This window comes from Asterias amurensis, chromosome 17, assembly GCF_032118995.1.
Source record: "Asterias amurensis chromosome 17, ASM3211899v1".
Taxonomy (NCBI): Eukaryota; Metazoa; Echinodermata; class Asteroidea; order Forcipulatida; family Asteriidae; genus Asterias; species Asterias amurensis.
The window spans coordinates 12,601,222-12,625,765 of NC_092664.1; the positions used below are offsets into that span (position 1 = coordinate 12,601,222).

General features: G+C 39.2%; 3 protein-coding genes across 7 annotated transcripts; 2 read left to right on the top strand and 1 right to left on the bottom strand.

The window, feature by feature from the left end:
• Positions 1 to 1,565: 1,565 nt before the first annotated feature.
• LOC139949752 (uncharacterized) lies at positions 1,566 to 5,729 on the top strand. 2 transcript variants are annotated; one of them, XM_071948285.1, is made up of 3 exons: positions 1,566 to 1,690; positions 2,936 to 3,038; positions 3,845 to 5,729. In XM_071948285.1, the coding sequence occupies exons 2-3, from the start codon at positions 3,019 to 3,021 to the stop codon at positions 4,692 to 4,694; spliced, it is 870 nt and encodes a 289-aa protein (XP_071804386.1). In that variant the 5' UTR covers positions 1,566 to 1,690; positions 2,936 to 3,018; the 3' UTR covers positions 4,695 to 5,729. The 2 variants fall into 2 exon arrangements, with proteins under 2 accessions (XP_071804386.1, XP_071804388.1); XM_071948287.1 differs by lacking the exon at positions 1,566 to 1,690 and having other exon boundaries at positions 2,727 to 3,038.
• Positions 5,730 to 5,928: 199 nt separating this feature from the next.
• Positions 5,929 to 17,290, bottom strand: LOC139949749 (ubiquinol-cytochrome-c reductase complex assembly factor 1-like). Of its 2 annotated transcripts, XM_071948280.1 has the most exons (10): positions 17,185 to 17,290; positions 16,770 to 16,827; positions 14,727 to 14,918; positions 13,200 to 13,304; positions 12,425 to 12,497; positions 11,395 to 11,452; positions 10,417 to 10,525; positions 9,118 to 9,195; positions 8,484 to 8,597; positions 5,929 to 7,684 (listed from the first exon to the last, which is right to left on the bottom strand). In XM_071948280.1, exons 1-10 carry the CDS (start codon positions 17,283 to 17,285, stop codon positions 7,520 to 7,522), a joined length of 1,053 nt encoding a protein of 350 aa, XP_071804381.1. In that variant the 5' UTR covers positions 17,286 to 17,290; the 3' UTR covers positions 5,929 to 7,519. The 2 variants fall into 2 exon arrangements, with proteins under 2 accessions (XP_071804381.1, XP_071804382.1); XM_071948281.1 differs by lacking the exon at positions 17,185 to 17,290 and having other exon boundaries at positions 16,770 to 16,967.
• On the top strand, positions 17,101 to 23,844 carry LOC139949751 (lipid droplet-associated hydrolase-like). 3 transcript variants are annotated; one of them, XM_071948282.1, is made up of 6 exons: positions 17,101 to 17,249; positions 19,388 to 19,589; positions 20,018 to 20,155; positions 20,776 to 20,874; positions 21,512 to 21,741; positions 22,158 to 23,844. In XM_071948282.1, exons 2-6 carry the CDS (start codon positions 19,433 to 19,435, stop codon positions 22,491 to 22,493), a joined length of 960 nt encoding a protein of 319 aa, XP_071804383.1. In that variant the 5' UTR covers positions 17,101 to 17,249; positions 19,388 to 19,432; the 3' UTR covers positions 22,494 to 23,844. The 3 variants fall into 3 exon arrangements, with proteins under 3 accessions (XP_071804383.1, XP_071804384.1, XP_071804385.1); XM_071948283.1 differs by lacking the exon at positions 17,101 to 17,249 and adding an exon at positions 17,364 to 17,508; XM_071948284.1 differs by lacking the exon at positions 17,101 to 17,249 and adding an exon at positions 17,364 to 17,504.
• The last annotated feature ends 700 nt before the right edge of the window (positions 23,845 to 24,544 follow it).

Consider the following 24,544-nt stretch of genomic DNA (forward strand, 5'->3'; position numbering starts at 1 on the left):
ATACAGTATGTTTGATGGGTAATACTGCCAGCAACTGTTTGTTAGCAAAGAAAAACAAAACAATTCTGTATAATTTTTTAAATTGTGCGATAGGGAGTGTTGCCAACGTATCGGAATAAAAAACAAATAAGTTAATACAATAAAAATGCAAAATATATATAAAATAAATTAAACTTATCTGAAATTACTTTGCAATAAAAAACTACATTACAATTAAGTTTAGTTGTCCGTGATAACAAAAACAAGAAATAAATGAGGAATACAGCAGTCATGAAAATATTAATTGAAACAAAATCATTAAAATGCTAAGTAAAACCAATAAAAAAATAATGGAGGTATACATTTTAGCACAAAATAAAAACAAATTAATACTATTCGGTGTCTCAAATTGCCGGCACCGTCAAACCGTCAAACTCAATAACTCGCATGTAATTCCTTTTTAAATATCAAGTAGGCTTCGTATAGTTTCTCAGTTTCTCCTAATTCATTTAACCTCAACCTCAAAGGCTTTTTTCTTTTTTTTTTTCTTTTTTCTTTTTATATTGTTCCAAACTGCAACTCTCGTAAATCAATATTATACAAATCAGCTAGATGACTGTACTTGACTGATAAAATGCCAACGTGCAAAACTGAGCCAACCCTCGAGTCAGTATTGAGCCAATACAAAACACAGTATTAATATGGTACTCACCAGTATCGGGCCAATACAGATAAATGTTTCTTTAACAACACTCTTGAGGCTATAAGAGATATTCACATGGTGTTACGCAAAGCAAGTTCTTGAAAATTTTACCGAGACGAAGTAAATTATCAAGAACCAGGCCTCGGCGGGTTTAAACCACTATAGTTGAAAACCGATTCAACACACTTTGAAAAGGTAAGGCCCTTGGGTAAACAATTCCACATTAGGAGATTGCTGTGCGCGTCGCACGTATCGCTTGATGTGGCACAACTGTTTCAGCCGTTGCTCTCGACCAATAGGAATGAAGAAACTGTCCCGCTCACAACCGGTCATAAACACTTGTCATTACGTGACACGCTCTCCACCAATAGGAACAGCGAAACTGTCTGAGGTACTTATGGATCAGTTTTAAAACATTGTCTTACGATCCACAAAAGAATTTTTTTAGCATTTAACTTTGAATGCCTTTTCTTCTTGGAGATTGCCTGGAACTGGTTGCCCGTAAATTGCCTCGTGTGACATGCCCTAAGGATACAGACAGGTATGCCTATACTTGCTTTTCAGAACCAGTGAATTAATTGGAGATAATGATAGCATTGGATAAACGTGCAATGACATGAGCTTTCCATATCTGTGTTTTGATTGGTCCGAGGTGATTTGGGTGCAGCTATGACAAACATCATCTCGCTCAGATCAATCAAAACACACAGATAGAAAGCTTAGGCCGTGTTCGAATTGGACGCACGTGCAGGGCCAGAGGGCCAATCAAAGTGGTCCATGCAAAAGTTGTCGACGTCATACCAAATATTGTGCTTGATTGGCTGAAATCGGTTGGTGTGGATTCATGCAAACATTATTAACGACTGAGAGAGGTGTGTTTAAATGGAGCTTTCTTGCACATAGGATCGGCATTCTGACTTGAGCTACCATTCTAGCTAAAACCATAGAGCTAGGCCTGCGAGTAGTTAGAATCTGCTGATGTAAAAAGTCCGACCATTTTCAATATCGGTGAGTAGTTTATTATCCAAAATAGGGTTTTTTCTGGTAAGTTTTGGTCAAAAAAAAAGAATTATATTTCATGACTTCGTGATTTTGCAACCGTCATTCAATTTCATGTTGAGATATTTGGAATACTTATAGAATCCTACTCTTTTATTGTACCTTTGTAGGTAGTATGAAATCAACCTTCAACCAAAAGTAAAGTGCATGGATTTGCACAGCTGGGGTTGTCTACAAAAAAAGCTGTTGTGCAAATTGTATGCTAAAGTTTTCGGTAACACCGTCATTTATGAACATCCCTTTTTGAGCAGTGTTGGTTCTGAAAATAACCGGTGGTTATCGACTAGTTTAAGGCACTTGACATTATTTGGCAGCTGTCGTGACAAAACGGCCGACCGTGTTTGTTCGCAACTAAAGAAGAAAACCTCTGCTACACATCAACACATGATGACGCAGTAATCTAGCCGTAGCCATAACTGTAGCCGACACTTCGGACACGTCCTTCTGTTTCGGTCGTCTAGGTCAGGCTACATTTAGGGCTCAGGCTACATTTAGGTGCCGCACACTCGTCTGCTAAATGCAGTGTGCATCGACGGTGTTTTATGAGTATACTCTGGCATGAATGTTGTTATGATTTGACTGCGTACTCACATACATTCGTTTCACATGGAAAATATATCGACACGGTTCTCCTGTACATTTTTTATCATGCTTGTTCAATAATATTTTGTCAATTTTAAATTGTAGTTTTTCCATCTCCTTTGTGATTTTGTTTACTTTTTAAAGTTGTTTTCTTCGGTTGTTTGCCTGTAGTTGTGCTTGTCCCTTGTCTTTATGTTTTTGTTGTGTAAACAAGGGTCCCCCTTTAGTGGGCCTGTGTGCCTGTTCAGGGTCTCCCTTTTGCATCGATGTCATTTTTTTGTGCAATGAAGGTAATTACAAAAAAAGGATTGTCGCAGTCTCAATCCCTGGCGTATTAAATTCACGAGCCCCGAAGTGTTACGTCAGATCATTCAGGCTATTTATTACTTCGCAAAACCTCGGAACACAATTATTGATATACGATAAAGTATACCTCTTATAAGCTAATTTTAAAGAAATTGCATACCCTATAATTATGTACTGTACCATGCAGTGCATGTCAACCTATACATTCGTATTAATGTTAATGTTTTATTTATTTATAAACCAATAAATATAAAACATAAAAAATAATATATATTTTTCCCGAACTCTTATTTTCATTTCACACAGGTGTACTCAGACTAAACAACAGGACCCCGTCACTTTGGTCATAAATTCCCTTTGAACCGTGAGGTAGTCTACGTCGCTCAACTATGGCACGATTTCTAAGTTGGTAAGTTTTATTTTAACGGGTACCATAAAATGTAAGCCAGCATTTGAAGGTAATCATGGGCCTTAGCGGCCGATTTTGTGCTTACTGTGCAATTTCTATTTCATAGCGCTGCTAATCGTAAGCACACGAAAAGGCATGCTAACTTTCCGGTGCTTACTGCTCGAAAATAAAATAATGACGTCACAATGCAAATCCATGGTACACACGCAATATGGCCGCCCAATTTTCTTCTTACCTGTGCCCAATTTCATAGCGCTGCTTAACGGTTAGCAAATTTGCGTGCTTACTGAAGCAGAACAATTTGCTTAAGCCTTAGCGTTTTTCACAGGTTAGCAGAAAAATTGGGCGGCCATATAGCGTGTTTACGCGAAGGCGAGCGCCTTTATCACACGGCCACGGCCGTGCAAGGTGTTAAACTGCAGTTTAAGAACGAGTCACTACATACTACTCTATTATTCCCATTCTTAGTACTAATTTGGTTGGTTATTTTATGACTGAGACAGTTTTGGTATAGCCGCTCCGTTGAAGCGTGGATGCTATGTTTAATCAAACAAAGTGCCACACATGACGTCATGGGGTTGTCAGTTTGACTTACGCTGTCAAGCAGAAGGGTTTCTAGTTTTTCAAAACCTTGAGTTTGGGGCCTGATATTTTTAGTCGATAATTAGGGGGGGAAAGGTAATCAAAACCAACATTACATTTAAATTTGAACACATTATAAAAATTCACTCAAGTGCTTCTTTAACATCTACTTTGTATCAATGAGTCAATGGTTTCAGGGGTTTTAATGTTTTTATATTGACTAGCTTGGTGATGGTGTTGTTGGTCTTGCATGGAGCCGTCCTCAGTTCCAGCGACAATTCCGCTGAAAGTCTCGACACCTGCAACAGGGGCGATTGGAGGAGCATTAATGGGCGTCTGATTCACGTATCGGTCGGTCGGGCTGGCGTGTGGGGTGTCACTATTGACAAACGCATCTGGTACCGGTCAGGAAGCTACGAAAACGAAACGTATACAGGCGACACATGGGTCCCGATTAATTGCTGCTGGGAACAAGTTGATGTTGGGCGTGATGTAGTATGGGCTGTGCCGACCAATATAGGTAAAACTTACTACCGACAAGGCATAACCGCTAACACACCGTATGGGTTGAAGTGGGTGCCGGTAGTGGGATCGATGACGCACGTCAGTGTAAGTCAAAAGGGGCATGTTTGGGGGGTCAGCTCCAACAAGAATGTTTACCATCGCCTTGGGGCCAGCGTCTGTAGTAGTATGGGCGCTGAATGGCGTCGTATCGGTTCTGGATTGGTGCAGATCTCGGTGGGTAGTGGGGGTGTATGGGGCGTCACGCCCGGTGGTTACGTTTACTACAGAGAAGATACTTTCGGGGATCATGACTCGGATGCCGGTGGTAGCCACTGGTCACAAATATCTGGACGGCTGCTGAAGTACATCAGTTCTTCGGATATGATCTACGGAGTTAATTCTGTCGATGAAATAGTCTATCGTCAAGGAGTATCTAGTTTTACACCAAAGGGTGCCGGTTGGCAGGTCGTACCGGGGTCATTGAAGCAGGTCGAATCCCTGTCACATGTTGTTTGGGGGATCGACGCTCAACTGATGGTTTTTGTGAAAGAGACCGATGATCCGATATGAGTCTGCCCACGTGTTCTCTAGGATGTCTCAGCAAAACCACTGAAGAAATAATCATAATTCAATAATCAAGTCCCGTTTCATCAGATAGGATCATATTACTCTCATAATTGTTAGTCAACATAACACATATTATCTGTTGAAATAAGTGTAATAGCCAAACGCAAACAAACTAGTGAGTAGTCTTAAAAGACCTGAATTTGACTTTGTTACATTTCTATATACTGATCAATTCTCATATTGTACTATTTACAACAAGAGTATGGAATGAACGTCTAAGAATTGAATTGAATTGAAAAAATGTACAGGGTCGTTGACATTAATAATGTCAAACACGAACATTTACAAGCCTATTAGTTTAAACTTCAGTAGGATTTGAAACTTTGCATGGTGGAAATAAGATATAGAAGAGTTTGCGGTAACACCAGTTTACACTTCACACGTGTGTTGGCATTTGCTACGGGCATTCTTATACTGGATTCATCTTATACCCTACACGTTTAATAACTAGACTTCTGATTTGATTCAGTACGGGATATTTTGGAACGCTAGGTGGCAGCAGACTTACAAGTTTTCATCAAATACATACCTAAGTCTGCTGCCACCTGGTGTCTCCAAAATCCTTCCATTTAGATCACACACATTTAATTCTTGATTTGTTTGGGTTTGGGGGCAATTTGACTTTTCGCGCTTACTTATAAATACGAAGTTACAGCTTTAAGAAACTTCCAAGAATATTGTTCCCTCATTTGAGAATAGGCTTCGACTTTCATGCTTCGCTTTGTATTCCTATTATTTTTGTTCTGATACTTAATCAATGGTTAGACTCTAGCACAAGTCGTTTAATGTTACTGCTGGCCCCAGCGAGACATACTGCTCTAGAGACTACGTGCTTTGATATAACTTGTTTTTACACAAGATCATTAACAAATTAGTAGTAATGCCCGCTTCATTAAAAGTAATGAATAATTACCGTTACAGTTTGCTGAACTAATAAACCATCAAATAAAAGCATTACACAAAAAAGTGAAAGACTCTCTTTTATATAATTGCAAAGGTTGTGTTTGAATCCCACCCGAGTAATATGTCTGGGTTTTTTTCTTACAAAACTCGGCAAAGTGGTGTCGAGTAAACAATGCTAATAAACACCAGTGTATACGGGTAAAACCAAACAAAAATAGTCTTTATTATTGTTTCCAACAGGGCAAAATTAAGACAAGAAAAGACTCTCGTGCAGTTTTAGGTTATAACAACTTTTAGTACGCCATTCTAAAATAATCCAACGATTTTTACATGTGGCATTGTTGGTGTGTTCATATGGTTCTGGGGTATAACTCTTAAAGACACTGGACACTATTGGTAATTGTCAAAGATCACTCTTCTCACTTGGTGTATCTCAACAAATGCATAAAATAACAAACCTGTGAACAATGGAGCTCAATTGAACGTCGAAGGTGCGAGATAATAATGAATGAAAAAACACCCCTCATACGAAGTTGTGTGCTTTCAGATGCTTTGTTTCGAAACCTCCAAATCTAATTCTAAAGGTCTCGAAATCAAATTCGTTGAAAATCACTTCTTTCTCTAAAACTATACTTCAGAGGGAGCCGTTTCTCACAATGTTTTATACTATCAACAGCTCCCCCATTACTCATTACCAAGTAAGGTTTTATGCTAATAATTATTTTGAGTAGTTACCAATAGTGTCCACTGCCGTTAGGAGAATTCTAGGGGTCGTTTTCTGTACAAAGGGGAAAGAGTGTATTAAAGTATGGGAACATTGGGGGACACCCTCTGCCACATAACTGCCATGGTTAAGAGGTAACAGGTTTAACCATTCATGGTATTAAAAGTGAGTAATTACCAGATTACTCCAAATACATACAGAGTTAAAACATATCCAAACGAGATATTCACATGGTGCATGGAGGTAGGTGTTACGGCAATTTTCTCCAGATTAAAGAAGTATTCAAACAAAAGTCCCCATCTTTATGAATAAATCAGATTTAAGTTTGTAGGTTTTTTTGCTTTAAAAAATCAATCATCTTTAAACAATAATGTACATGCTAACTCAGGGGGTTATTCAACACATGGAACCCATTATCACCGTCTTGTATTCTTGTAATATAAATTGATTTTACTTTATAGAGAAAAAAAAAGAGAACAAAATAGAAAACATGAAAGTACATGTACACTCATACTCAGCGGATTTATACATTATGTACATGTACTCAACTTTTCCTCGGATCAGCTGAATTACTCTTTTATGCTTTCTCATTTGTGTCATTCAAAATTTTTAAAAACTGCACACAACAAGAGGAGTGGTAGAAGTGTAGGAGAGCTCGAAGAGGAGGGATTGAAAGAGAACAGGTGATGGCAGCGACTCTAGAAGAGCGCCCCTATTACAACTTGAGGATGAGGAGGCTAGAACGCAAGTCTTTGCCGAAGGATGATGATCACTTTGGCCAATTCATCATCGCCAAGATGCTCATGATCTGTGACAAGATCAGCAATGATATTGTTTCACAGGCCTTGATGTTCGTTCTTGAAGACAGGGCTTGAAATTAACATTAGACCGCAGGCCCGAGGCCTTGATTATAGTGTCACGTCAGTAAACTATGACCATACGAGTCTGGCAGTTTTATGTTTTGGAGTAATAGCACCTCGCTGCATTTTTAATTTAAACTTATTATTACAAATATCTTTCAATTTTGTTGAGTAATATTGAATGACCATAAGAAAATTGGGATACATACTTTCTTATTTTCAAAACCACTTAATGAGAGTTGATTGTAACATTGTTGGTCATCTGTATGTTGGTGGAAGCTTTAAGCATTAACTTTGTCAACATTGGGAAATTCTAGCTCTTCCTCGATACTGCTCGCTCTTGGGGGTGGGGCAGATTCGACTGGTACCTCGGCTCTGAATGGTAACCACTTGATACGCCCAACCTGTAGAAGCTGTGCGGTGTCTAGGGTCTCTAAGTACTGGACCTATGCAAAATGTGGGTTAAACAATAATGTCAGATCGATTTAGACAACAATAAATAATAAGGAAAACAAATAAGATCTTACATAGCAAAGCAAGTTAGCATCAAACCTCTGTATCAAAGAAAGAACCTGTAAAATGTACCAAATATAAATTCAGAGAAGGCCTGAGCGCCTAGTGACATTAGTGAAAGTGACTAGTCAAACCTCAAATTGTTGTGACTTCGACACTAGTCAAAACCAATTTTTAGTTCCCAAGATGCATTGTGGCCCAATAGTTGCCGCAGTTGCAATAATAGTAAAAATCATGCAAAAAGGATTGAAGGATAGCCTCACAGATGTCTCATTGTATTTCGCAAGTCAATTACATTGTCATGAGCGACAGAATCGATTCACCAAGCAGGTAGTTGCAATTTTTGTGTAGTAGGCATGGCTGAAGGACAAACCAAAGTAGTTGCAAAACACTAGTCACATCTCAACCGAGCACTCAATCGTTGCGAAACTAGTCACCCTTGTATAACTCCGAGATCAATAATAAAAATAACGACCAATTTTGAAACAGTGCTTTTCACACCAGAAGAACGTCTCAAAGCGCTTCTAACATTGGTCACTGGGCCTCAATTAGTTCCTTAAATCATCTCAGCTCCCTGGGAAGTAATGACCTGTGCAACACATATGCGCTACTAAACTAAATCAATCACCAGAACCATCTCGGACCCACACTCTGCTGAACAGAAGCACCAGAGCTTGAATTCGGTGCTCTTATCCGCTCAGCTACTACACCTTAGTTAATACATGAACTAACCTGTTGTCGAACATATTCAACCATATCTGCAACCTGCTCAGCCTCGATGTCCCTTTTGACAAAAATGTTGCGCCACAGAGCTCCGGCCAAGACACTGTCATTTGATAGCAAACCCTGAGGAATCCAATCAAATAAAACATAAATATTTTGTAAACGACAAGGCAGGACGAATAATCTTTCAAAAAAAAATTGCACAATGGGAGACTTTGGAGTGCTAGGTGGCAGCAGACTTACCAGGTAAACTTCCAATGTTTACGTAGTTCTGAGCATGCGGACATGACTGAGAACAATGGATTTTACCTGTTAAGTCTGCTGCCACCAAGCATCCTAAAAGTCTCCTATTGAACATTTACAACACTATACTCAGGGCCCATCTTCATGGCTCTGCTTACCACCGAATTCTGCGCTTACGACCACCATGCTACGCTATCATGCAACCGCCGAATTTATGCCCTAGATTTGTAATTGAGAGTGCTTAGTAACTGGGAGTACGCACGAGCACAAGCCAAAATTTCCCGCTAACCCGAGAATAACGCTTGACAGAGGCACAGAATTTTGTGCTTCAGCAAGCGCCTCTTCTTTGTTTATGGTAAGCAGAGCCATGAAATTTGTGGGCGAGTTTGTTAGTTCGTACCTCATCATAGCTGAATAATGCTGCATTGAACTGCTCCACCATTCTTGAAAGGCTCTCTCTCATCTTTACAGCAGGAATCTGAAAAGCAATGGGAGACTTTTTGAAAGCTCTGCCACTAGAGGGCAGCAGACCTACCAGGTAAGGGTGCACAACTCCTATAGCAAACAATGGTAAGTGCTAAAAATTCAAAAATACTCAAAAAATATTTAGAAGTCTCTCAACCTCTTGAAAATTAAATCAGATACATTGTCATACAACTAAACTTCAGATTTCTTCTCAGTTTTTGGTAGGTCAGCATTTTGGAATTTTTGCTAATTACCCTAAAAGAAACGCTCCCGAAAACTCATGCACACAGCGACTCGTGTCCAGTACGTCCTGTTCCAGAACAGTTTGGTTTATGCTGGCAATGTGTTATGAAAAACAAAATACAGTTTGGCTAAATCTAAAACACAAAATCAAAAACACGCAAAACACAAGGTATTTGCTGTCAGTGACCGTCACTCATGCTTCTCCTATTCCTAAGTTGTTGACACTACCTGGTGAAGAGCGCCCTCTCTTGGTGATTGGCAGATAGTCTAAAGTTTCCCATTCAATAATAATCTTACTCAAACTCTCATACATGTATATACCCGGTATCCACCAATGCAGGCATTCATTGCGCTTGCTAAAAAAAAAACGGCTTACATTAAAGTAACACGGTTTAAAGATAATGCTGGTAGAAAGCTTCCCTAAAAATATTACTTGCTGAGGTGTTGTGGTTTTTGACAAATGATTAATACAATGTCACAAAAATAATGTTCGTCTCAGTGTGACTATAATTATTTTAGCATGTAAAATGTACCCAACCTCTTTAAAGGCAGTGGACACTATTGGTTATTACTCAAAATAATTATTAGCATAAAACCTTTCTTGGTGGCGAGTAATGGGGAGAGGTTGATGGTAAAAAAACATTGCGAGAAACGGCTCCCTCTGAAGTGCCATAGTTTTCGAGAAAGAAGTAATTTTCCACGAATTTAATTTCAAGACCTCAGATTTAGAACTTGAGGTCTCGAAATCAACCATCTAAACGCACACAACTTTGTGTGACATGGGTGTTTTCTCCTCTCATTATTATCCCGCAACTTTGATGACCGATTGAGCTCAAATTTTCACAGGTTAGTTCATTTATGCATATGTTGAGATACACCAACTGTGACGGCTAGTCTTATGACAATTACCAATAGTGTCCACTGCCTTTAACACAATCTAGTTTGATTGTGTTAAGTTTGACTGTGTTAGTTGAAAGATACATGTACTTACCCCCATGAGTTTGCCCCTCTCTTGTACATCATGCCACATTGACATAATGAGATAATGGGTCATGTATTTGCCTTCTTGCCCCTCTTGCTTCAATCGAACCATGCACATCCTATCAACAAAGCATTCCTTGTATTTAAGTTACCTTGAGTAGTACAACTAAGTCACTGGCTGAAATTTTACACTGGACCACCGGCCTTAGGCCAGTGATACATGTGTCGGGCCAGTAAACTCAAGACAGAACAAGTCCAGTGGTCTTGGTTATTATATCAATTCAACAGTACACCTTTAAATCAAAAGAATGATGGCTTAGGCTTCAAGAGACTTTTCAGACAACTTAATCAAAAGTATGCTAGTTTTTTCTGAGGGCCAAAAAATAAGAAAAACAGACTTACAGAGCTGTGAACATTTGCATCTTACAATAAGGGATATTTTGTATGACAATCAGGGATGTATCTAGACTTAAATTCGGTATACATTGTAACAGGAGGAAAGTTTCCACAATCAGGGAGATTGTCAAATCTGTTCTTCGAAACATGGACAGATTGGTTTATTTACAGGGAACTTTCTGCAGAATCAGGGAGAGTTGACATCTCTGGACTCTAGTAGAAAGACAGGAGGGGCAAGGGCACCAAGGCATTTTCTCCTGTGGTAAAGGGCACACTATAAGGGAATTGTAAATTTCTACCGGTACTGGAGCATTTCAAGGGCACCATGGCATTTTCTCCTTGGTAAAGGGCGCCCTTAGAGGGATATGTAAATTTCTACTGGAGCATTTCAAGGGCACCATGGCATTTTCTCCTTGGTAAAGGGCACACTATGAGAGAAGTGTAAATTTCTACTAGAGCATTTCAAGGGCACCAAGGCAATGACCAAGGGGCATGAAGGCAACTGCCTCTGTTGCCTCCGTGAAGTATCAGGCCTGAGAAAGAAGATTACGCCTGCAATTTAACTGATGTGAAAAATGAGTTAATTACGTACCACACATGAAGCTCAGTTACTAGGAACCACGAGAAGAGAGTATCTGGCATTCCGCAGGCTGTAAGGAAAATTATAAAAGATATTTTACTATTTGCTTGTAAAACACTTTTTCTGTCTGACCATTACAAGGAAGGTATATGTTTGGTAACAACACTCTTAAAATGAATTGGTTAGAAGCCTAGCACAGCTCTTCTGCTAATCAGAAAAACCAGAGTGTGAATTTGGTGCTCTTAACCGCTTGGCCACAACACTTCTACAATCTAAAAGGTATTAAACTATTTGCTTGTAAGCCACTTTTTCTGTCTGACCATTACAGGGAAGGTGTACGTTTGGTAACAACACTCTTAAAATGAATTGGTTCTAAGAAGCCTAGAGCAGCTTTCAATAGTAAAAAGTACTATATAAACTTTTCTCTAAAAAGCTATTTGGTTGTAAATAAATATCTTACATGTCTTATGCCCGAAACGTAAAATCTGAGAAGCATTAGTAACCACAATAACGCTTCTCAGAATCTGTATTTCTATCTTCTCAGAATCTGTATTTCTATCAGGGAATATTCTTCCTGCATTAACATCATCATGGTTTTTATCCATATATACCGATGAGTATTAGCATCACAGTAATGTGTCTTGCATAAAGACACAAGTGTCACGACTGGGATCGAACCCTCATTCTGCCGATCAGAAACACCAGAGCTTGAGTCAGGTGCTCTCAACTGCTAGGCCACGACATGCCACGCTTATCCTGTCCTAAGTTTATAATGGCCAGAAGCTGACATTACTGGCATCATGGCTCACTGGCATCATGGCTCACTGGCCTCACGGCTCACAATGAATTAGCAACAACATGTTTAGCGTTCTGCCTTAAAAAAAAAAAAAAAAAGGAGGGCCATTTTGTTTTTCGAGGCGGCCTCTAAAAAGGAAGCGTACAGGGACGTTGAAAATACTTTTTATTTGTATAGGCCTTAATATCAGCTGCATTCCTTAATGTTGACTTAAAAATCAGAAAGGCATTTTTTAAGATGACTTACCCAAAAAAAACTTTTGACAATCCACATTATCGACACACGATGTGTAGAGGTTCAAACCAGCCACTCTGATTTTCTGAAAAGACAAAAACAATTATAGCATTCTTTATCTTGTTATTTAGGGTCTTCAAGAGCTAAGCAATCCAAAAGTAAAAATGTAAACTTGAATGAAAAAGGAGAGTTGATGCTTTCACAGAGGTTAACAATCAAGGTAGGACGAATGATTTAAGGCACTTGACTGGACACTATTTGTAATTGCTCAAAATAATAGATAGCATAAATACTGACAAGTTGGTGAGCAATGTAGGGCTGTTTATAATCACCCTTGCTCTTTATTAAGCGAGTTTTTTATAATGGATGTTAAATTTGCATCGGGGATAAAGAATATTAATTTTGGTTTTTACCCATACACCGATGTGTGTTAGTCCTTTATACTCAGTACTTTCCCGAGTCATGTGAAAAAATATCACAGGCATGTTACTCGGGTGGGATTCGAACCCACGACCCTTGCAATTCTAGAGCAGTGTCTTACCAACTAGACTACCGAGGTTGCCCGGCAGCTGAGTTTTTTATGCTAACATTTACTTTGAGTAATATAACATAGTGTCCAGTGCCTTTCACAACATGAAAAAACCTTCCTATTTTGTCACTAAATATACACTGTGTTTTACTTCAAACTGAAATTCCTATTTTCTGTTTCAAAGGGCAGATTCCTCAAATTCCATATGTTTCCAGATCACGGGTACCCAAAAGGTACTCAAAGACTTAAGAAACTTACAAATCTGTTGTATCGCATCTGTGTTGGGATTCCGACTTGCGTGAGTAGCCGTGAGATTGGACCAGGTTTTTTCTCAGGTAGCACTGCACTCCTTCGCACCAATGCCTGATTGAAAAAAAAAAGTTAATTCGCTGCATGGACCCAAAAGAAGTTTTAAAGACATTCCAAGATTATTACCCCTGGTTACTGGGTCATTTAATTCATTCCTTAAAGCCATTGGAAACTTTCGGTAAACAGTATTGTCCAAATGCCCACACTTTGTGTATCACAACTTATATAAAATAACAAACCTGAGAAAATTTAGGTTCAATCGGTCATCAGAGTCTGGAGAAAATAACGAGAAAAACCACACCCACCCATGCCATGACATGTGTTTTAAATAAACCCGTAACTCTCGTTATTGAGAGTTGATAATTGTTTTAATGTTTTCTCAAAAAGTAAAGTATTTCATGAAATAATATTTCAAGTGATGTCTTTCGCCATTACCTTTTGTAAACCCTGTAAGTTATTTGTAAATCTGTGAACTTTTTTTCTTTTTTTTCCGTTCCGAAAAATTATAATGGCTTTCTCAGCTCCCTGGGGAGTATACACCTGCGCTGTACGCAGCTAAATCAATCTAAAATATAGTAAACAGGCCAGGCAAGCTTTTAGCCAGGATTTGGTAAAGGGCTGTGAAATTGAGTGCCCAAGTTGTTCAATTACAAGTAAAGGGATTAAGGGAAGCTAGGTACACGTTCGGTAATTGTCAAAGACCAGTCTTCTCACTTGGTGTATCCCATCATAACCATAAAATAACAATCCTCAGTTGGTCATCAAAGTTGTGAAAAAATGATATACGAAAAAATACCCTTGTTGGACAAATTTGTGAGCTTTCACATGTTTCAGATAAGAATTAAAGAATCTAGCTAGAAGTCTTTTATTATTTTAGTGAGAAATTACCTCTTTCTCAAAAACTACGTTACTTCAAAGAGAGTCCTTTCACACAACGTTTTATAATATCAACAGCTCTCCAATGCTCGTTACAAAGTCAGCTTTTAAGTTAATATTTGATTTGAGTAAATAACAGGCCTGTACCTTCCCTTAAACATCTAATGACAGAGAAACACCAGTCCGTCTTTAAAACAGAGGGTGTCCAAAAGACACATGGACATCCCACTGGCTAACACTATGAGGCCAGCTGTTGATTTCACCAAACTCTTCCTGACTGACACTTAGGATTCATCTTAGGATTTACATGTAGGGCGAGGTCCAGCCTTGCACTGTGACATGTAAACCTTAAGATAAATTCTAAATAAGCACTAGTTATTTTCTTTATTAAAAATAGAGTTAATCCTAGCATTTTGTGAAATCGGCTGCAGGTACCAAGTTACTTTGTTTTACCAAGTAAATTTTTGTGCAAGCTAAAAATTAATTCGAGTACAAATAAGACGCAATACACCAGATGGTGGACTGTACTTTCACGGAAGAAGAAGAAGAAGAAGAATCTAGGGCCTTTAAACGGGTACAAATCTTTAAAAACAAAACTACCTGTGACTGAGGTGTTGTGTTTATGTGACGCTTGGTGGCATGCTGGGGGCTTGCAACCTTCCGCATATGACACCATCTTGAGTATGTCAAGTCAGCATGAGGAGCTGTCGATGAGGATGTCAAGTTGGAGGACGTTTTTCTGCTCTGGATTGCCGACGTTGTGAAACGTACTGAGAGACTCCGGCAACATGTCTATATCAACGATCAATACAAAAGTTTACAAGTGTTACAAATAAAGTAATTTAGTTCAGAAATTAAAAAAAATATGATGTAATTTCAATGTTCAGTCTATAGACCATTGATCTTTTAACCAGATAACGCCAGATTTTAGGTCAATATGTTTTAACCTTTGTACAAAAGAAATCGGTTGTTTTGTTGCCAGTTTTACGTCTACAATTCTAAGAACTCCAACGTCCCAAACACCCTTGTGGCCTCGTGGGAGCTTAGCCAAATCCCTTTTTTTTGGGGGGGGGGGCGAGGGGAGGGATCGGATGATTCAGGAACCTGATGAAAACACAAGATGAAAAGCTGCCAAATTATATCGGAAGTGAGTTACATAAAAGAACTGAAACTAGTGTTTTTATGAAAGAAACTTGTTGCAGCTTGTGTGAGTTTTGCAGAGATCCCTTTTTTGGAGAAGGGAGTTAAAACGCTGATTATACACCTATCATTGCATACTTTATAAAACAAATTTTTAAAAAGACAGCGCCCTCCAGTGGTCGTGGTGCTCACTATTAGGCACCTTAAGTACTTGTAAAAAATATTTGAATTATATCCAGTTAACATTGGATAGTTGGCCAGCAATTAACCAAATACCAAATTTCACTACTCGCCCAGCACTACTCAACCCCACAACCCACGGCCACCTCGACTTTTGCGCGATGTGTTTTTCTGCACACCGAAATTGCGACAGTTCACTAGATCAGCCAATCACGCACAAAATTTTTTATGCTGACCTCGACTTCCATGCCTCCAGTCACATCACAACACAGCCAACGAGACAGACCATTCACACGTGGTATGCACTTGAAAGCAAACTGTGGAAAAGTTTCCGTATGGCGCCACCACTTTTTCATTCGATATGAAATAATATAGTATCTAATTTACCTCAATGAGATATCCCTTTTTGTAAAAATGAGTGAAAAAGTGGTGGCGCCATACGGAAAGTTATCCCAAACTGCGCTTAAATGGTTGAGATTAGACCCTGTGGCAATTTTGGTGTACAGAAAAAAAAACGTCATTTCTACGCGCATCTCTTGGCTACCGACCTGAGGCTGTCTTAGATTATTATCCCAACTGGGAACCTGCGTTTACCGCCCGAGTACGATTACGGCCAACTCATTATGTGATGATCAGGCAGAACCATTTCCGGCTGACGCTCCCCCCGTCTTCCTGTAAAGTAGCTCTATGCGGAGCTGGAGATTGTGGACCTGACCGACCGAATGCCATACATGTTTTGGGGTTGTTGTCAGTCTCCCACACCCGCCACCCAACCACGGACAGGGCCTCCCCACTGATGTGAACTTGACGTGACAGGGGAATTCTGCGTAGCTGATGCAGGTAAATAACTGCTGTCTCAGACGTGGAAAAGTTGCGTTGCCTGTTCTTTGTTGGATGGATCACACACTGTGAATTCTAAATGGTGGACTTAATTCTTACTCGGACGTTAAGTGATATTTATGGATTCGGAATTGGGACACGCTTCAAGTAGGGCCTACAGGGCAGACCATCATGGGTCAAGGGAGTTTTAACTTTTAGAACAACTCTTTTAATTTATAACTACAATAAGAAATAAGGATCGGAAAATGGAATTACATGTTGTGAACTGACGAAAAGACTTGGGAAACGAAACTGGTGGACGATAATACGTATCATCTAATTCTAAACCATTGAGGAAGAAAATAACAATATACTACCTAAAAACAACAACAGCGATTCAAAAGCAATGAACACGGATAATAATCCAAAATCATGCAACTGATTTAGAATGTAAATGTTGTTGAATTATTTTATTTTGTAGTACGAATATTTCAATTTTTTTACCTGTATCCCACGAGACACAATTTGCACAGAACCTACGTTGAAAGCCATCGGTGCAGACCTGTAACAAACAGAGTACATTATTTGTAACTTCTCCACCTTCGAAACCCAACTGAAAAGCCAACTCAAAAAGACTTAAACAACAACCAGACAACCCAAGGCTAGCTTCGGCGCGACTCTCTGCAGCTGAACAAAAATCTGTCCCAGATAAAAATTACCTAATCACATGTACGGAACCTGGTGTTCACGCGTATATAATCATACGAACATAGCGCACATTGTAGAGCGGTGCCTGACTAAAAATGTCGGCGTTGGACCATTGTGTGAACGCATGAAACACGCTTTATTGCAACGTGACTACTCAGACTGATTACGTAATAACGTCTGATCCCCAGGTTTAATCATTAAAATGACTAACCTGGATTCCTGGATGTGTTGTTGTGAAGATGGAGGCCAGGCAGCAACCTTGGCTTGAGTTGGAAGGTAAGCAAACCACACAGCTAGATGTGTATCATTCATGGAGTGTTCTGCATGATTAGAAAGGGACAGACATGGACAGACCATGGACAGACAGAGTTTAGAAGGGCTGATATATTACTAACTTAGTATTACAAAGTATTATGTAATCAGTGTTTACACACACATTTCAATCTTTCTTGGAACATGCGAGCTGTGGTTTTGTTGTCCTTTCTTTATGATTTTACCCACCCAATGTTTAACTACCGCACTGTATTCTGTGTAAGTAAGTGTAACTCATTGTTGTGTCATGTCATTGTTATTATAAGTATTAATGTCTCACTCAAATCATGGAGATAGAATAGACCCAGTGACTGTGTGACAGGGCGCTAGATTCCTTTTTTCGAAATTTTGACATTATCTAGATGACCGATAATGTCAAAATTTCGAAAAAAGGAATCTAGCGCCCCAGTCACTGGGTCTAGAAGTGAGGTAGAAATATTTCTACCTCCCTGCTCAAATCCAATGCTCTTGCAACAAAAAACTAAGTCTCAAAGAGTCAAATTATGAACAACCTTTTGTATCTTTTGTTGTAGTCTAGACCCAGTAACTAGGGCACTGTACTCCTGAATGTCAAAATTCGAAAAAAAGGAGTACAGCGCCCCAGTTTCTGGGTCTAGTTGTGGTCTAGTTCTTGCTCATGTCGTCCTTTCCATAGTCTCTATTCATTTCTATCATCATCATATAAGACCATTTTCTAGCTAGGTATCATGTTAAAATAGTTTAATATTGGATTGGTGATTCTTAAGCTTGCTCTCTCTTGGTACGAAAATAGTATGCAATGTCCCCCAAAATCAGTTCAGAGCCCCAATGTGTTTACTGTCTTGGTCTTTCCTTCCTCAGAACCGCAATGCGTAGTGGGTAGGCAGTCGGGGCACCCGACGACCATGGTGTATGTTGTCATGCATGACTTAATTGCACATGCATGGCAAATATCGCTGTGGGGGTTCAACAGCGCCCTCTATTGATATTTGGCTATTCGCGATAAACCTTTTATGGTCATTTTTTACATCACTGTTTGTGCTAGTGTTTTTGAAATTAAACCTTTCTATTGTCTACATAGTGTAGAATTCTTCTATTTGAATTCTAGTAGAATTCTTCTATATAATTCTCTTCTACTATTTCTACCTCTATCATCTCACCAATGAGTACGTCCCACTCCTGAGGTGTCTAAGGCCTTTTCACACTGTCCAAAACCTCAGGGTCAGAACCATCTCCGAACTGGAGATTTTGTTCAACCCGTTTCACACTAAAAATTTCAATCCGCCTCCTAGCCGGACTGAAAATCTCAATCCAGATTGAAGTTGCATTTTTCGGCGTGGTTCGGTTCACGTAAAGACAGGTGTGAATGTTGCTTATCTCTGATCCGTGGCGAAAAGAAGCGAGGATGAACCGGAGAGGACCCGGGTAGGTTTCAACGCGGTTCGAAATCCTCCATGGTGTAAAAAGGCCTTGGCCGTACTTGGGTCCTCCATGGTTGTACATGTAGGCTTAGCTGGATGGTTTGGAGGTATGTCAATATTGTATAGGTTTTTTAATGGAGGTCACATCACACATTGATACACGTGACCAGGGTTGTAGCCAGACCATTTTTAGTGGTCCCGGGCAATAAATCAATTTTTTTCTCGAATCCACCAAGGGCGCCAAATAACTCACTGTTTAATTATGGGGCCATTATTGATGAAGTGCAAGCTTCTTCCAAACTGTACATTTATTGTGCCATGCAATAAGTTGACTGGCCTTTTACTGTGTTTATGCTCGGTGACATACTCCTCATTCTGTGTCTCAGATCAATGGCGGACATGTGTGCAAATGTGTTAAATCGTGGACCATGACTTTCATGGAATCGTAGAAGTTTGGGTTAGTTTCAAAAACAATTCTGGGTTTTATCATAATTAAGCCTAGATGTTTTTTTTGTTTTTTTTGTGTTTTTTAAGAAAGCAGTTTCAGCATCTACATCTATCTGCATCAAAGTCACCATGAATGTTAAACCCCTCACCGCAGAAGAAGGCTGCAAGACACCTGCGATTTTTATTGAAAAGGGTTTTTTTGAGATCCTTATATTTATAATTTATGTTGGGTTTTTTTGTGTTTTTTTAATAAAGAAAGCAGTTTAAGCGTTCGCACCAATCTGCACAATTAAAGTCACCATGAATGTTGAATCCCTCGCCCCAGATGAAGGCACCTGCAAGACCCAGTGTGTGCGTGTTAACGGCGTTCCTACTCATCTGATGAAGGTTGAGCCAAATTTAGCAGAGACAATTGAAGTTGCAGATGAGTCAGATGTTCTGTTTCTAGTTATCCCAGGTATGTGTTAAAGGCACTGGACACTATTGGTAATTTTCAAAGACTAGTTTTTTCTTGATTTGAGACCTCAAACTCTAAACCTGAGGTCTCGAAATCAAATTAGTGGAAAACTACTTCTTTTTCGAAAACTAATTATCAATAGTGTCCTCTGCTTTGAAAGGAACATTACAGAATTGTTTTTTGCTTACAAAACAGTTGCTGGCAGTGTTAGCACTTTTATGTAATTCACCATACATAAACTGACAAACCTGTAGAAGTTTGAGATCGATTGGCCAACTGGGTCACGGGAAAATAGCGAAAAACCGATTACAAATGTTTGCATGACATCAATTGTAAAAAAGATAGCTCAAGTGATAGAGCACTGGCATGTTAAAAAAAAACATTTTGTTCACCGAAAACTAAAAAGATTCTATTTCTTTTGTTTTCAGGCAATCCTGGTATAGTGGATTTCTACGAGGTATTTATGCTGACATTATTCAAGGCAAGCGGATGTAAGGTTCCAGTATGGGGTATATCCCATGCTGGCCACACTTCCTTAACTCAGAAGCTTGATGATAATACACAAGGTACGGATAATTAATTAGGGAATAACAGTGTGAGAACCCGGTCTACACTGCCAGTACCAACCAAAGAAAATTTGTTCAGAATTTTTTTGAAAATGTTGTTCTGAGTTTATGACTCAATAAAATTTCCCTGTATTTCTCCATTAGGTCCCTACAGTTTGGTGGAATGTACTTTCTCAAATTTAATTACAATAAACATTGTGGGGTGTCGTGGCTGAACTGATAAGAACATCGGACTCAAGGTCTGGTGGTCAAATCATCGGGATGTGGGTTCGAATCCCGATCGTGACACTTGTGACCTTGAGTAAGACACTTAAACCATAGCTTCTCTCCACTCAGGGGTACCTGTGAAGGCAGAGATGGTTTATGTGAATGATTTGCTTGGAGCGCGGTAACTCGCAGCACTGGCTGTATACTCCCCAGGAAGCTAAGTTGGTTTAAAGGAATGAATTATAATTATGGCTGAGGAGTAATAATGTCAGAAGCGCTTTGATACGCCATCGGGCTGTGATAAAGCCCTTTTTAAAAACTTATTATTATAAAGGAACTTGTTCAGAATTGCTTCGAAATTAGTGTTCTGAGTTTATTACTCAAGTTAATTTCCCTCCGTTTTTCTCCACTAGGTCCCTACAGTTTGGTGGACCAGATAGACCACAAGGCAGCATTTATACGAGATTTCGTTCCTCCAGGCAAGAGATTAGTTCTGATCGGCCACTCCATAGGTGAGATCCTATCATGATTCATGATTAGCAATCGACTAGTTACATGAAACCCCCAAAACAATAACTTGATGACAAACTGAGAAGCCAAGAGCTGCAATAATCTGAAGATCTGAATATGAATCCACTCACCCTCTGATACAGACATCTTTTTACTTGCACCTTGACCTCAGTCTGTATCACATTTTGTTGATGTTTGACGATGACTAGAGCAAGTTAGTCAAAACGTGTAGCTGAAGTAGTACTCCTGGCCTATATTTTCTTTACCATCCGCTCGGGTAAGTTTTTAATAAAGCAGGACAGTTCTTTTCAGAACTGAGAGGTCTCCTGAACACCCGAACAATCTACTCCGCGAAATACAGTTCTCAAAGAACAAACTCTACCTGGCAAACACACATGGTGTTACCGCAAACCAGATATATATTGATACCTCACCATGCAATGCCTCAAATTCTATATTGATATTTGTTCCCGTGACCAAGCACTTTTGCACCAAAGTAGGACTATACTCCTGACGAGTCCTCTGGAGGGATGTACTATTATTGGAAGATAGATAGACAGATAGAAGAGGGTTATAAAGTACCCATTTGTAGTAAAAGTGACTTCCCTTTCTCTATCACCCTCTCCCCGTCTCCTCAAGGTTGCCATATTATTCTACAAGTCATGAAGAGCAACCCGTCCCTCCCCATCCTGAAGGCTGTGCTGCTCTTCCCCACCATTGAGAGAATGTGGGATTCACCCAACGGCACGTTCCTAGCCCCATTGCTCTGCTACTTTCGTTGGTTGGCTGTCTTCGGTGTCTTTCTCAGCTCCTATCTCTCCGACTGGGTCAAGTGGAGAGCTATCAATTGGTTTTTTCGAGGAAGAAAGGTATGGTTCCCTATTTTTATTTATTACATGCTCATTTGTTATTTTGGTTTTACACTGATTTGTGTATTGACCCAATTCACCTGACGTCATCATCAGAAAATCTTGGAACCGCCATACTGGTGGGCAAAGTAACTGTGTGTTATTCAGTGAAGAGCGCCTGTTAGGCGACGCAGCATTTACACCAAAATGGTGAGCGTGGCACAGTCGCCTCGTGTGACGTGCCTGAAAGGGGTCAATACTCTGTAGTACTCCAAATCATGTGACATAGCAACTGTCTCGATAGTCCGAGTTATTTCAAAATTAAGTGGCAACTTGTGATCAAGCACGTCTATGTACCAGACAATATTCAAATCTAACACGCAAATGCCTTATTGATTGTTGATGAATTTATCTCCCGTCATGTCTGATCCACACAGGTCCCACCGTGCACCTTTCATGCTGCCCTGAATCTCTTCAACCCAAGTTGTACAAACAATATCATCTTCATGGCAGCTCATGAAATGCGAGAAGTCATGGAACCAGACCTAGATGCCATCGCTCAACACTTGCCAAAGCTGCTGTTCTACTATGGCGCCAAGGATGGCTGGTGCCCCGTGGACTACTACTATGACATTAAGAAACTGTTTCCAGAGGGCGACATTCGACTGTGCAAGCGCGGAATCGCACACGCCTTCTGTTTAGAATCGAGTGAATTGATGGCAGATCTTACATGGAACTGGTTAGGACAAGATATACAGATTCAAGTTAATTGAAGACATATTGAGCGTCTCGCATTCCGTTCTTAAATTGTTCCTTCCCCAAACCCATCCAAATTAATCTATACCTTAAAGGCAGTGGACACGTTTGGTAAACACTCGTGATAAGTGTTAGCATAAAACCTTTCTTGGTAACGAGTAATGGGGAGAGGTTGATAGTGTAAAACATTGTAAGAAAAGGCTCTCTCAGAAGTAACGTAGTTTTCGAGAAAGAAGTAATTTTCCACGAATTTGATTTTGAGACCATAGAATTAGAATTTGAGGTCTCAAAACCAATGCATTTCAAAGCACACAACTTCGTGTGACATGGGTGTTTTTTCTGTCATTTTTTATCTCGCAACTCCGGCGACCAATTGAGCTCAAAACTTTCACAGGTTTGTTATTTTATGCATATTTTGAGATACACCAAGTGAGAAGACTGGTCTTTGACAATTACCAATAGTGTCCAGTGTCTTTAAAGTGTCTGTATACATTTGGTAATGACTCTCAAATTAATGGCAATAACAATTTACTTGGTAAGAAGATCAGCAGGTTTGGATAGTATAACACATTTTTTGAAACTCACTTTGAAGTCATCCCTGCAGTTATGGAAAAAGATATCACTTTTTATCCCCCAAAAATTACTATTATTTTTATATGATTGGTAAAATTATACACATTAATGAATGTACATATTTTCATATTATTGTTATAAAATTACAAACAAATTATATTTATATAAACAGTGACTCTCCTCAAACTGTGTGGAGCCTACTGGGGCTAATCTAGTGCCCACAGAACTGTGTCAAAAATTAAAATTCAATTTGGTCTCCGCCAGGCCCACTGTACTCTGCCTGCCTTACCTCTTCAGTCATAGTGCAAATCAACAACAGAGTCATTTTGAATAATAATAATATAGATGAAACAGCATTTATATAGCGCATTCCGGATCACAGATCCCTTGATGCACTTTGCAATTTAAAAAGGCTGTATTATTTACAAAGATACACTACATACAAAATTTTTGTTTACAATTAAAAATGTAAAACACTAAAGTGAAGAAAAAAATTCTGCAAGATCAAAAACCACATTGAAAATACATGACTTCATTAAAAACCTGACCAGAAAAGTGACAAGCCAAGATAATCAACACACTAGAAGCTTAGTAAATAAACACACCAGTAATTAGCAAGACCACAAATAGGGATTTTCTATTCGCATGACTTGAAAACTACAAAAAACTCCCCTTGTTGCATAGCTATTCATATCAATGTTTTAATAAATACAGCTTTTATTTAGTATCATGCTGATAAAGCATGACCTTGATGCCAGTTTTCTATCAATCTTAAAAAGATGTATTTTTAAATTAAGTGTCTAAAATGAATTAAAACAATATTAATATTATGACGTTGTGAGTTTGTTTACTTTTTCATGCCCTGGGTAAGACTTGGAAGCAAACGTTTAGTTTACAACAGATAAAGTTGGTTCTAATAAAGTAAACCTGTCTTTACCTTTTTTGTAATTGAGCTAATACGACAAACTGTAATTGTTTATTTAGTGGCCATGATGAGATGGGTTTTTGCAGGGTTAAAAACGGAACATGACATTGATAAGCATTCATAATCAATCATAATCAATCAAGCAGAACGCCTGTTATTATATTGTTAAAGGCAGTGGACACTATTGGTAATTACTCAAAATAATTATTGGCATAAAACCTTTCTTGGTGACGAGTAATGGGGAGAGGTTGATGGTATAACACATTGTGAGAAACGGCTCCCTCTGAAGTGCCATAGTTTTCGAGAAAGAAGTAATTTTCCACGAATTTGATTTCGAGACCTCAGATTTAGAACTAGAGGTCTCGAAATCAACCATCTAAACACACACAATTCTTCGTGTGACAAGGGTGTTTTCTTCTTTCATTATTATCTCGCAACTTTGATGACCGATTGAGCTCAAATTTTCACAGGTTAGTTATTTTATGCATATGTTGAGATACACCAACTGTAAAGGCTAGTCTTTGACAATTACCAATAGTGTTCACTGCCTTTAAGTGGGCCTAATATCTA

Excerpts from the sequence above, each read along its gene's own strand:
- LOC139949751 (XM_071948282.1), top strand. The coding sequence starts at position 19,433 with ATGAATGTTGAATCCCTCGCCCCAGATGAAGGCACCTGCAAGACCCAG. Across the intron at positions 20,875-21,511 it reads TCTGATCGGCCACTCCATAG|GTTGCCATATTATTCTACAA; the intron begins GTGAGATCCTAT and ends CGTCTCCTCAAG. Across the intron at positions 21,742-22,157 it reads GGTTTTTTCGAGGAAGAAAG|GTCCCACCGTGCACCTTTCA; the intron begins GTATGGTTCCCT and ends TGATCCACACAG.
- LOC139949749 (XM_071948280.1), bottom strand. The coding sequence starts at position 17,285 with ATGAATGATACACATCTAGCTGTGTGGTTTGCTTACCTTCCAACTCAA. Across the intron at positions 12,498-13,199 it reads AGATGCGATACAACAGATTT|AAAATCAGAGTGGCTGGTTT; the intron begins GTAAGTTTCTTA and ends TTGTCTTTTCAG. Across the intron at positions 11,453-12,424 it reads TTGTCAAAAGTTTTTTTTGG|CCTGCGGAATGCCAGATACT; the intron begins GTAAGTCATCTT and ends TTTTCCTTACAG.
- LOC139949752 (XM_071948285.1), top strand. The coding sequence starts at position 3,019 with ATGGCACGATTTCTAAGTTG. Across the intron at positions 3,039-3,844 it reads ATGGCACGATTTCTAAGTTG|CTTGGTGATGGTGTTGTTGG; the intron begins GTAAGTTTTATT and ends TATATTGACTAG.